The sequence below is a fragment of the Dermacentor silvarum genome, chromosome 1, assembly GCF_013339745.2.
Source record: "Dermacentor silvarum isolate Dsil-2018 chromosome 1, BIME_Dsil_1.4, whole genome shotgun sequence".
Taxonomy (NCBI): domain Eukaryota; kingdom Metazoa; phylum Arthropoda; class Arachnida; order Ixodida; family Ixodidae; genus Dermacentor; species Dermacentor silvarum.
Window position 1 is genome coordinate 188,649,519 of NC_051154.1, and position 12,461 is coordinate 188,661,979.

Sequence of the window (12,461 nt, forward strand, 5' to 3'; positions counted from 1 at the left end):
AACCACGATCTGATAATGAGGCTCGCCGTAGTGGATGTTCCGCGTTAATTTTGCTCACCTGGGGTTCTTTATATAAATTATAGGGTTTTTACGTGCCAAAACCAGTTCTGATTATGAGGCACGCCGTAGTGGGGGACTCCGGAAATTTGGACCACCTGGGGTTCTTTAACGTGCACCTAAATCTAAGTACACGGGTGTTTTCGCATTTCGCCCCCATCGAAATGCGGCCGCCGTGGCCGGGATTCGATCCCGCGACCTCGTGCTCAGCAGCCCAACACCATAGCCACTGAGCAACCACGGCGGGTATGGGGTTCTTTAACGTGCACCTGAATTAGTAGGCGCTCGAACCCGCGACCTCGAGCTTAGCAGCGCCACGCCATAGCCACTAAGCTAACGCGGCAAGGGGTGTGATGAAATCGGAAAAATTTACAGGCATAACGTAGTGTCAGCAGGCAGAAAAGACAGGGGTAATTGGAGATCGCTGGGACAGGCCTTTCGACCTGCAGCGGACATACATATATAGGCTGCTGCTGCTGCTGCTGCTGCTGCTGCTGATGATGATGATGATAATGAAATGAAAAGCCCGCGATATAAAGTAAAATTAAAATTAAATAAAAAAGGTGCGCTCCGCCCGATCGCAGTGCCTTCAAACATGCCCTGCATGAAAGAACAGCGCTTTTAACTGCAGCGCGCTGCCGCTGAGAAAATGACAAGGTAGCGACGCAGGCGTTGGCTTCGAAATGCACGCAGGTTTCGGTCGCATTGCCGAAAGCAACAGATGCGGTCGATCATGATAGCGATAAGCTGAATGAAGAAATTGTAGCGCGCCATGTCACCTTCTAAGTGGCAGCGCCACTATATATCTGAAAAGCGCTGTTCGTAATAAAAGGCACGATTGAGAGCACTAAAATCGCGGCGCGCAAGGGGTATAGCCATAATATGTTTGTCATATTTCGCGGGCTTTCTTTAATGGGAAGTTTCCTAAAACGCTGTACAATTCCCTCATCGGAAGTTTTTTTTTCTCTAATCTTGCGAAGTTCATTAAATAATCGCGACTAACTATGCAACTAAACAGATTTTTTTTTTCATTTTCTCCGTACAGCGGACAAGAGCACGCTTCTAGTCGCGTTCTCATATAGCACACTCAAATATTATTAAACCTTTGCTTAAATTAGCTGGTACACCTAGTATACCATCACGCGGTGCGCTTCACGGCACCTTCGAGCTAGGAGCGAATTGTAGAACGCTTGGCATTCACTAATGAAGGTCATATTGTACTTGTTGACCATTTGCGCTGATTTGTTTTTACGCTAAATAAATCTGTTCTTTCTTTTTCAGAACAAATCAAGACGGATTGCGAAGCGTCTCGCCATGTTGCTGAATACTGACCATTTCAGTTTATATCGATGCGTTAAGTTACAAAAAATCACTAGAATTCCTCTAAGTACGATGGGAAGAACATGAGAAAATTACCTCGGTAAAGAATTTGCAGTTACGTAACTGCTTCCTTCAATGCATTCTCCTTCGCGCACACAGCCCGGCGTTGCGTAAGTTCTTGCGTAAGACCTTATATTGATGGGTGCTATAGGCGACGACGCAACGCGAAAGCAAAATGGAGATGTAAATATATGGTCGCACTTGATCTGTGCCATACATGGCGCAACTTGAGCGCTACAGTAAGCTTTAATCACTGGGCTGTTTAGGTGCAGACGAAGCATCGACGCTAGTGTACCTACCATGTCCCATTCCGGTTCAACGTGGTCGATGCCTTTGTACTCTATGTAACTTGCGAAGCCTTCGTTCAGCCAGAGGTCGTCCCACCACTTCATGGTCACGAGGTTTCCAAACCACTGTTGAGGATAAAAAAAGTTCAGGCAAGGCTGCATGAGAGGCAATCATTAACGTATAGGACTATATACCTCATTATAAGATCGCCATGTGCGTTAAGGAAATCTGTTGCAGGGCCTTTAATCGCGCTAAAGTGTATAGGTATGTTCATCGGCCATGTTTGAGTAATGGTGCTCATTTGGTTAACGCTATGCCACTTATACAAGGTGCAGCCCGTGGTCGAATAGCTGTAAACGGTCATGCTGGTCGCACGAGACGGTGAAATGTCTGGAGTCCATGCCAAGGACGGCTGGTTTTGGTGCTCGCAAAGCTAACATTATTTAATTCTGTTTTATCCCTGTTAAAGATATCTCATTCTTGCCATCATGGCAGAAACATAAAGAGCTGATGTGTTTACTGAATCATATCGTGACGTTTAGTTATGGAAAAGCAAAGAAACAGAACAAATCTCATGTGCTGCATACGGATAAGTGTGGATAAGCGACGCCTCATGGCAGCATGGGCATGGCTACAGTGCATAAGAACTAGTGAAGAGGCAGCGGTGCGTGTGGCGTACCTGATGTGCGAGCTCGTGAGCTATGACAGCTGCCACTCGCTGTTTATTCCGTGGACTGGACTTTTTTGGGTCGTAGAGGAGGTTCACTTCTCGGAAGGTGATGAGGCCCCAATGCTCCATCGCACCAGACACAAAGTCCGGAATGGCGATCATGTCTGCAGGAATGGCAAGGCGGCAATTAACGTGACTAACAGTGCATTTCCTGTCCTGTAATTATGCGCAAAACTTGGAGAAATATAACGACTAAACAGTACAACATGCAAATGCATTTTTATTTTTGTGCATGCACTTATGTATAGACAGCGCATGCATATGTATGCACAATACTGTATGTAATTACGTGGCGCTCATTATGTAATCACAATGAGAAGATATTTATAAGTCAAAGATTATAAACAGCGCTCGTAAAATATGCGCAGCATTAATTACTGCGCTTTGATCTTTCTTACGAAGTAGAGGATCATTGGTTCTTTCTTGGCATTGTTTTTCCACGCACGCAAAGGGACTCGTCTCTCTGTGTGTATATAAATGTGTGTGTGTGTGTGTGTGTGTGTGTGTGTGTGTGTGTGTGTGTGTGTGTGCGTGTGCGTGTGCGTGTGCGTGTGCGTGCGTGTGTGTGTGTGTGTGTGTGTGTGTGTGTATGTGTGTGTGTGTGTGTGTGTGTGTGTGTGTGTGTGTGTGTGTGTGTGTGTGTGTGTGTGTGTGTGTGTGTGTGTGTGTGTGTGCGTGTGTGCGTGCGCGCGCGCTTCAAGTAATCGCCTTTCAGGGCATCTTTTCTGTTCCAACCGGGCGTAGACGTCTATGGAACGCCGAGCTACTATGTGACACGCTGTAAACCGACAGGACAACCTTGCGTTCAGAGTACGTTTAGCATTAAGTGCAAGCCGGACAAAATACCTCGCCAAGCTGGACCCTCGGCGAAGAGTCTTCTCCTCTACGCTATACATAAATAAATCCAGTCAAGGAAGTCCATCGCTTTTACACTTGAATCATGCAATGCACAGTTTGTGAAACTCTATAGAAATTGCGCCTTTGAGAATAAATGGTCCATTTGCACTGTTGCCTATTAGCTCTGTTACCAGTTCCGCCACTAACGGGTAATTAACTGCACTGTAGCGTGTAAAGGTCGGCGAAGCGGTTAAACTGTCAATAGATACGTTTGTCTTACCAGAAACAGTACGAAAAACAAAATTTTTCACGTTAAACACGTCAAATATTTAACGATTGCCGCTGCAGAATTCTTTAAGGGTAACTTTAATGAGCCGAATCCGCCAAATTTCCGTTGTCGAGTTAGTTTGACAATGCTGTTTACCTTGCTTCGGCAGAGGGTACTTCAGACCGAAGTATTTCTCGTAGAAACTGAGTATCCTTGAACCGATGTCGAGAGCGTAGTAAGTTTTGTTGAGCTGGTTAGGAGCAGCGTACACGGAGAACTGCAATACAAAAGAAAGATACATGCACACCGCTCAGAAGTGTCCAATACAAATAAAACTTCCGCGTGCTTATTTTAATTATTTATTTGTACGAAAATCAACACACAAAACAACGTTGCAAAGAAACAGGTAGCGTCAAAGTCAAGCTCCGATTATACAGAATCGCGGATTGCTCAAATTATATATGACGAGCAGTTGTAGAACAAGGAATGTCGCTCCAGCGATATTCCTTGCTCTACCACTGTTCATCATTTCGAGCCTTCGTCTTACTGCCAATTTCTGTCTAGTTTGGATTCAAATTTCATATGGCACTTCATGTCGTGTGGTTCGAAAGCAGTCCTTGATCCAAGCGACATTTCATTAAACCACATTCATGCAACAGAACAGATGCGTAAGGAAGGACAAGAGGTTATGTCTCATACAAGTTGCATACATATATTTTGTTTTACTTTTATTTTAGTGGCCATCAGCATTGTGTGCTATTCACACGAGATGAGTACTTGTTGATTAGCAGAGACGTCTAACAGACCGTGACCTGTGTAAGCAATGACGAATGCACTTTCAAGCGATAAAAGTGCTTGCTGCAGCAGCAGCAGAAGACGTGCGATGGCACAAAAAAGCCTCTTTCACACTTTAAGCTACCTTCCGTGCACTGGTACTCTGGGTTCCTTGCAGCATACCTTACGATAAAGGAGAAAATACGAAAAGACATCGGCGAATAGCCTTTCGGTGCTTGTTGCACTGAATACAAATTTGTCGTAAGCACCCAGAAGAGGCAGCAAAAATCCCGCAAGTTGACCCCTGAGCAGCCGTCTGTCCAAATACTTTTTTGCTGCTGACACTTCGATGTAAAGCGCACATCGTAGTGCTCCTCAAGGACGAAACAGTTGTGGGCACTGTCTGCGTCGCAACCTCCAGACGGGCCCTGTCCGTTGGATATATTTCTTCTTCTTCGTTTTGATCTGTCAGCGATGCATTCCTGCTGCAGCTCCGTGAAGGTAGCCTTTCCTAGAAGCGCTGCTTGGTGTGGAATTATGGCCGCAAATGGGTCTTACTTGTGTCGCAACGAATTACGCCATGTTGATGCCATTAAAATAACATCACTGAAACGTAGGCGGAGCTTGCTAGAACAACGAAGAAAATTGTTGCTCGTATGTGAACACCTGGCTGGCCACCAGCCATTCTCCCCTCACCACATCACATAATGTATCCTGCGGACGGACTGCAAGCCTTAGCCTTCAAAAACCATGACAATAACCCACATTCATTTTGAACTAAAAAAATTAGGCGTCCGAACCATACTAGACAGTAAACTGAGAGTGGCGCATAATTTGTGCTATCCAAAATAAGCAGAATGCGCATGCGGTCTTTACACGAACATCTGTGGAATCTGTGACTGTATATTACAATTGGCCACTTACCGGTATCTGGTCCACGGAGGCCGTAGTCTGCACCCTCTCAAAATCACACACGATGAAGCAGACCAAGTAAGTCACCATTGGCACGGATTCCTCGAACTTAGTCACCACTTTTCCGCCTTCGCGTGTAATAGGGTACCCCTATAGAACGAGAAAATGAGAAGAAAGAAACATATAAACAGGATAAACGCTTACAAGTGCAACTAAATCAAGCAGCCTACTCCACTAGCTTGGCCTGTAGGGTGTAGTTACAAAAGAATTTTGCCTCACAACTGTTAGCTTGCTGAACACTAAAACGTTATTTTCCTTTGCAAGTGCACAGCTGCAATAGTGGGGAAACAGGGTACCGCATTTTAAACCACCGTGCTCAAGTGTGCTGACCCAGTTCAATACACAACAGTGGCTTCGTCTATATAGACCGAATGAATCCGACATTGCGGTTATATGAGCTGCTGGAATCGAGGTCTCATCTAGAAAACGAACGGCAACCACCGAATGCACCGCGACGTCGGTGACAAAGTTCGCCTTCATTTCAGGCGCCTAAATGCGGAACACACAAAAAAAATTTGAATTCTGATTTGTATCCTATAGTCAGCGGAAGTTGTTGCTGTAAGATCATATGTTTCGGGCAAGTACGGCGTTTTAGGGGCGAAGCACCTTAGGGCCGAGCCTTGTCCCTCCCTCGTCGTCCGTAGCTCTGGTTTGCATGGTGACCGCTAGGGGCGCTGCGGTGCACAAGGGCGTTCGTTCCCGACGCGCACTCTCTCTCTCGTTCCCGACGCGCTCTCTCTTTCTCTCTCGTCCGTAGCTCTGGTTTGCATGGAGTCCACTAGGGGCGCTGCGGTGCACAAGGGCATTCGTTCCCGACGCGCGCTCTCTTTCTCTCTTCAGCCATGGATGATAACGGTCGCTTCTGATAACGGCGCGCCCGCTATGAATGAAAAGGCGAGAGTGGCGGCTCAACTGCAAGCGGAAGTTGAGGGCTCGCAAAGCTGCTGCAGCACGGCGACGCAGACAACAAGCGGACCCAGAGTCTAGGGCGCGGGAAGCTGCAGCAAAACGGCAACGCCGGCAAGCGGACCCGGAGCTGAGGGTTCGCGAAGCTGCAGCAGCACGGCAACGCCGGCATGCGGACCCGGACCTGAGGGCTCGCAAAGCTACAGCAGTACGGCAACGCCGGCAAGCGGACCTGGAGCTGAGGGCTCGCGAAGCTCGCGCTTGAACCGAGCATCGGCGCCACCAACCTCAGATAGAGAACGCTTCCGGTGTTTTGCCGCCGCTTCCCGCGCTCTCGCCGCATCTGGGTCCGCTTGCCGGCGTGGGGGGATTCACGGTTACCCGAATGATCCCCCGGTGCTTCGCCCACTCATCATCATTCACTTCGTGAATATGCGGGGATTTTTTTTTATTTATGTCTTATGCGTTGATGGCGCCATTTGTCAAATAAATTCTAAACAAATAACCGGTAATTTGTTATAAACACGATTTTGTTACTATAGAACCGCACACGCTAGAGGTTGTGAAAACTAAACAGGCTCCCAGTTGACATGACGTCAACGTGAATGTTGACCAATAGTGACTCTCAAAGCCTCTCTTACCTATACGATATTTGCATATATTCTCTGCGCACCACGACCGTAGATTAAAGGTAACTTCAGGCGACACAGGATCCCGAGAGATGGGGATCTTGTTCGAGAATAAATAGATTCTGATAAATGGGCACATAATTACCGTCGAATTTTTTCGTAGTCTGCTATCATTACGCGACGTTCTTGAGCGACATTTTGCCCGGATAAACCCAGTGGAAAGGCAGTTCGCCGCTGGTCGAATTTCACAATCCATTTCAGTGCACGGTATAGTCATTCCAGACGTCCTAAACTATATGGAACGCTCTTCCACTGTGGTGGTCATTCACCTTCTTCAGAGACATGACAGCCATCGTGCTGTCAATATAGCATTCAGTCGGTCGACCGTTGTTCTATTGATGTAAGGTGCGTCAGGCAGTCACAGCATTGCGACGTCGCCAGACGCGGACGCAACGCAGGCCCCCCTCCTTCAGCTGATTGCACACGTGAGCCCTCAGGTGATCGCCGTTGGCTCGTCTCCCGTAGGCCATTGCGTTCGTCTTCCCCGCGTGTCAACCACCGCTGCGGTGACTAACATTATTATTTAGCGTCGTCATCGTCGCAAAAGGAGCGGCCCAGCACTTAGCGGTCTCTCCCCGCGGCAGAAATGTAGCGAGTTGTGGCGACGTTGCGAAAGCGCCCCGTCGTGTACACACACGTGTGGCGCCCGTTCGACGAGGGCTCCTTCCTCCGGTGACTGGCACCACTGTTGGCTGGGCGGGATTCCCGCAGACCACTCGCGCCTACTGCGACCGTGCTCCCCGCCTCACGTACAAAGAAAGAAGGCCCGCGTGAAATCATTCGCTCTCGGCTTCCGCTTTCTGTCGGGTAAGCCCGTGGCGGCTGGCTTTGTATAGCGCGCGGCTTCTTGGCGGCAGCGCTTATGACAGCGGAGAGGCCGGCGGAACACATTCTCAAGGACGAACAACTATCGCGTGATGGTAGTGCTTCCATAACGGACCGCAAGCGCAGCGACAGCACTTGCGTCGACTAGCCTTTGGATTGAACGGGTATAGGACCTCGTTTACAGCAGCTATACAGTGTACCGACCACACAAACTGAAACGTAAACAGCAGAAAAAAAAAGGAGGAAAAATCGGGACATCTATTTTTTATAGTTAAGAGGAGTGAATGATGCGTGCAATCGTTCCGTAGCCGCGTCAAATTCACAAAGCTTCAACTTCTTAAATGTCATCTGCCAGTGGCCGGTCGCCTTTGCTAATAATTTGTTCAGCATCGGGATTGCTGAAATTTTCTATTAGGAAGAATTCTAGCGTAGTATCGTTTTGTGAATACGAGCCCCTGTCTTTAAGCATGGTGGGGACCCAAATGCGCGCTTGGTAACCTGAATTTAGCCACTGTTACAAACAAAGGCCTAATTACAATTACGAATTACGAATTGTAGCTGGTAAATTTGCAAGGCATATCGACTTGCAACGATTTCTCAAGATAGCACCGAATTCGAGATACGCGCCGTCAGACTTGCGATAAAAATGCACTGCTGTTCCACTTACTTTTTTATAAAAACGCTTGCGATAAAAATGCACTGTTGTTCCAGAAACACTGTTTTGTGCATTGAAGCACAAAAGTAATTGGAACGCCAATGCATTTCGCTGACACTTTGATAATATCTCGAAATTGGCGTAGTCCTGAGAATTCGCTGCAAGTGGATACCTTGCGAACTCACCGGCTATGTTTCGTAGATTGAAATATGTTCCGTTAAGTAATTAATTTGAAAGTTATTTATTGTAATTTTGTGAATTATTCGATTAGATATTTTGATTTCTAGGAGTAGTGACCATCTCATCGTGTAATTTAGCTCAAGGGCGTTAGACTTGTGCTATTTGCCACAGGCAATTTTTAAATATTTGGCGCAGCTAAAAAAAAAAGCACACACATACACAAATAAAAAAAAAAAGCACCTGGTATAGTGCAGCATATGACAGCCGCCTGTAAAGGACACGGCCCGAAACTCGTGCTGCCGCAACAAGCTACAGCATTAATCTCCTTTGCTCTATTGTAGAATTTCTTTAGAACAGAAGTATTGTGTGTCTAGTTTTTCTCCATTTCCGAGGTGTTGCTAAAATAGAGCTGCAATAGACGCAAACTCATATATTCCGCTAAATTTAGTACTATACGGAATTTTTCGACGCATATATTATTTTATGTATTTATATATACACCATGCAGTTCAGTACAGTAGGCGTGGAGAAAACAATACGGGCAACATTTGAATAGATATGCCGCGAACATGATAAAGATTATTGGCACTTTCGCCCGAAGAGCAAAGCACTAACAGCGAGAGCAAGGCTTAGAGTTGCGCTTGAACTCCTCAGACGGTGTTCTAACGATGGTTTTAATCATACGCGGAGGCTACGTATTGGCGCGACGCAGCACGCAAGACCACACTTGCTGAGCAGAAGGAACAGAGCCCTGGCGAGCAGGCGTTTCAGAATGCTGGCGTCATGAGCGCCGCCAGGGGAGGTGCGGGCGTCGGACCTCGACGCTGTGCGAGATGAGGCCGACGGGAAACCGTCGGCATTAGTCAGCGCGCAGCGAAATATTACATAACGCTAGCTTGACATTTGCTGTTGAGGCCGGAGCATACAGACATCAGCTCCGCGGAAACGCTAGTGCGCTTACGTTGTGCACGCGCTCATCCCTGCAGCAGGAGGCAGAACGCAGCACTTACTCCGCCACCGAGGCGATTGAGGGCTGAGTTGACGGTGCACTTCGTCGTTTTTTGCAGTGAAACGCACTATGCATGTCAGGAGACACTGTAATCCTCCGCGCGCAATCAGCGCATGTGTCGTGAGCGGGACAGCACTACAACGCCGGCGGTGGCGACGACGACGGTGTGAATGCGCCTCCCGCGTTTGCATTATTGCTATTGAACTCAATCGGGTAACGACGTCCGGCTTATTCAGTGAATTGTAGTGTGCCAATTTCTGTCGGCACGATGAGTTGGAGAGCCAAAATTTGTGGCACCTTTGAAAGCTTATAAGCACGCCGTGTAGGTTCTGTGTAATGGCATCGCGCAAGATTCTCTGCGCTGCCCGCAAAAGAGCACTGGTGCCGGCGCCAGTGAAATTATATCGCTTTTAGAATGTTTTGCAATATTTGCCTAAGAAGATTTACGATAAAAGGCATACGCTGTGAATGAATCATGACTGTTCTTAACCGGCTGCAATTATCAAACGTTCCGATGAAGAATTCAGTCAGGACCATCAAACCTGGTCAGAGCAACTTTGGCATTTGAATAATGCAGCATTTATCCTAGCATACCGAAGCATCCATACGGACCACCATGCCGACGCCGACGCCGAAAATTCGCTTAGAGTGTCCATATAATTGCCATCGCAATAAATGTCGTCGTAACGTGCATGCTATAATGTGCAGAACAGTAAATGAGAGATATTCACTAAGTGCAGTACAAATTGGGAGGTACTGTAGAAAAGTATACGACGAAATTTTCATCTTTCGTCAAAAGTATGAGAAGAAACAGTGTAAGAACATGCGCTATAACGGCATTAAACGTCTCCAATTGATTCTGAAAAATGGGATAAAGGCAGTGAGCGAATGTTACCGGTACTAAGGCTCCGATGTTCAACTGTGCGCAGGTCAAAGCTGTGTTGAATAACGTCAGTGAAAAAAAAAAAAAAAAAAAAAAAACAACTGGGCATAACACATCTCTGATGTCTGTCCATGCAAGCGAAGCTTTCTTAGTTTTGGAGAACGGTGAATTGAAACCCAGTGCATGGTATGTCAAATGTGCAGGTCTCTTTATTTACAGATTACTTTGTGTCCATGGTTTTGGGTCGTTTCTTTTTTTATTCTTGTTCAGCAGCTGCCTGAATCTTTCGAGGCGCCCTTCACAACTGAGAGAAAGGGTCTTCTCTAGTCTCTTTTACATGCGTCTGATGATATCAATTGCCTCTTTCGGTTTGGTCAGTAGTTCAGAGTCGACTACCATAAATTGGACCTCGGTTATTTCGACTTTCGCTTATATCAAACACACTTAAATGTTTCGGCGAGAAACAATGTATAGCTATGAAAGAAAAACTCATTAGTTCGAACACAAAAGCATGCTTCTTCCGTTAATTCGACCCCCACGGACCCGTATCAGCACCCCCATCACGCGTGTAGCGGTAACTAAAACCTTGAGACCATAATCAATTCAGGATACCGCGCTACTGCTTTTGTATCTTGAAGATTTTGCCGTAGCCGACGACACTGTTGGGCCACTCACCAACGTCGAAACGTCAGCAACGTGACACCAACACTGAGGCAGCGTTTAAACACGTCGGTGCTATTCGCCACATGGTGGTTGAGTCACGCTTAAACAGGAAGCAAAAAGAAATTACAGACCACTTCGATCAGTAAAAATTCGACCTTTTGCATAATTCGACCATACCTTGCAATCCCATGAGGGTCGAAATAACGGGACTCGACAAGTTATTTGCGAAACGCAACTGCTCTTGCTACTGCCGAAAGACTCGGTGATGACAATTTTCACGCTTTTAGATCGCTTGTATACTATGCGCAAGCGTCATAAATTACGTGAGCAAACTAAGAACACAAGTAGCACACAACTTGTATCCAAACGCCACAGTCGACCGGGACTGATTTTACATTCATGAGAGTTAAGGGCGTGGAAAGCGTGCAGGACGTGTGGGCCAAATCAGGCGCTATATAAGCCGATACAAGACTATATGACGTGAGTGTGCACTTGTGCAGTCAATAGAGGTTAAGAGAAACAGACACTAAAGCGCGGGAGTAATGCTACGAAAGCTTTGCATTAGAAGGCCTAATGTTAGCAGCATGGTGACTTGGGGCTTATGGACTGGTTAGCAAACCTGTATAGCAGCTACTGTCGGAAAGGTGGCACAGCGAATGTACAAAACAAAATAGTAGCTTCAAAGTACTTTTAGCGAGCGAAGAGATAAAGCCGGCGAGAAATCATGGTCGTATAGCGTCGGCAAATGAACCTGGCGGCTTTTTCTTTCGACTGCTTCTACATGTAATTAGACTCCTTACTGGCCACTGGATATGGATCTAAACTATATCTTCTGTATTTTTCAGTCATGTAAAAAATAGCAATAAAATTTAAATTTAAATTGAAAGTATTATTGTTTTTTTTTTGTGGGGATTCCAAACTGGTGAAACATATTCCAATACGGGACGGATCAATGTTTTATACATTAGTAATTTAGTTTCTACAGGGGCTGATGTTTACGCTTTACGTGTGTAACAGCTTGTTTTTTGCTTTAGCTTTTCAGCAAATATATTCAGCGTGTTTGGACCACAGCATATCATACGTGAAAATCGCACCCAGATATTTGTAATCATGGACTCTACTGAGTGACACACCCATAGAAGATTATTCAAAAGCTGCCGTAGATTATTTGGTTGTAAAAGACATTGCTACTATTTTAATTACGTTTATCTTCATTTCCCAAGCGTCGCACCACTTATGGAAGCATTCAAAAGATTTATTAAGGCGTAAATGGTCATCTGGGTCTTTCATTACCTCGTACAATACACAGCCGTCAGCATATACAGTCAAATTTTAGAGCTGATGT

The 12,461-nt window shown here is 46.3% G+C and overlaps 1 protein-coding gene across 1 annotated transcript in view; it reads right to left on the bottom strand.

Moving 5' to 3' along the window:
* LOC119436540 (putative aminopeptidase-2) overlaps positions 1-12,461 on the bottom strand; it is a 168,940-nt gene that overhangs the window by 84,889 nt on the left and 71,590 nt on the right. Inside the window, exons 3-6 of the mRNA XM_049658436.1 lie at positions 5,259-5,396; positions 3,717-3,837; positions 2,405-2,559; positions 1,737-1,850 (exon numbers count right to left, since the gene is read on the bottom strand). Coding sequence (XP_049514393.1) covers positions 1,737-1,850; positions 2,405-2,559; positions 3,717-3,837; positions 5,259-5,396 — 528 coding nt within the window. The remainder of the gene's footprint in view (positions 1-1,736; positions 1,851-2,404; positions 2,560-3,716; positions 3,838-5,258; positions 5,397-12,461) is intronic.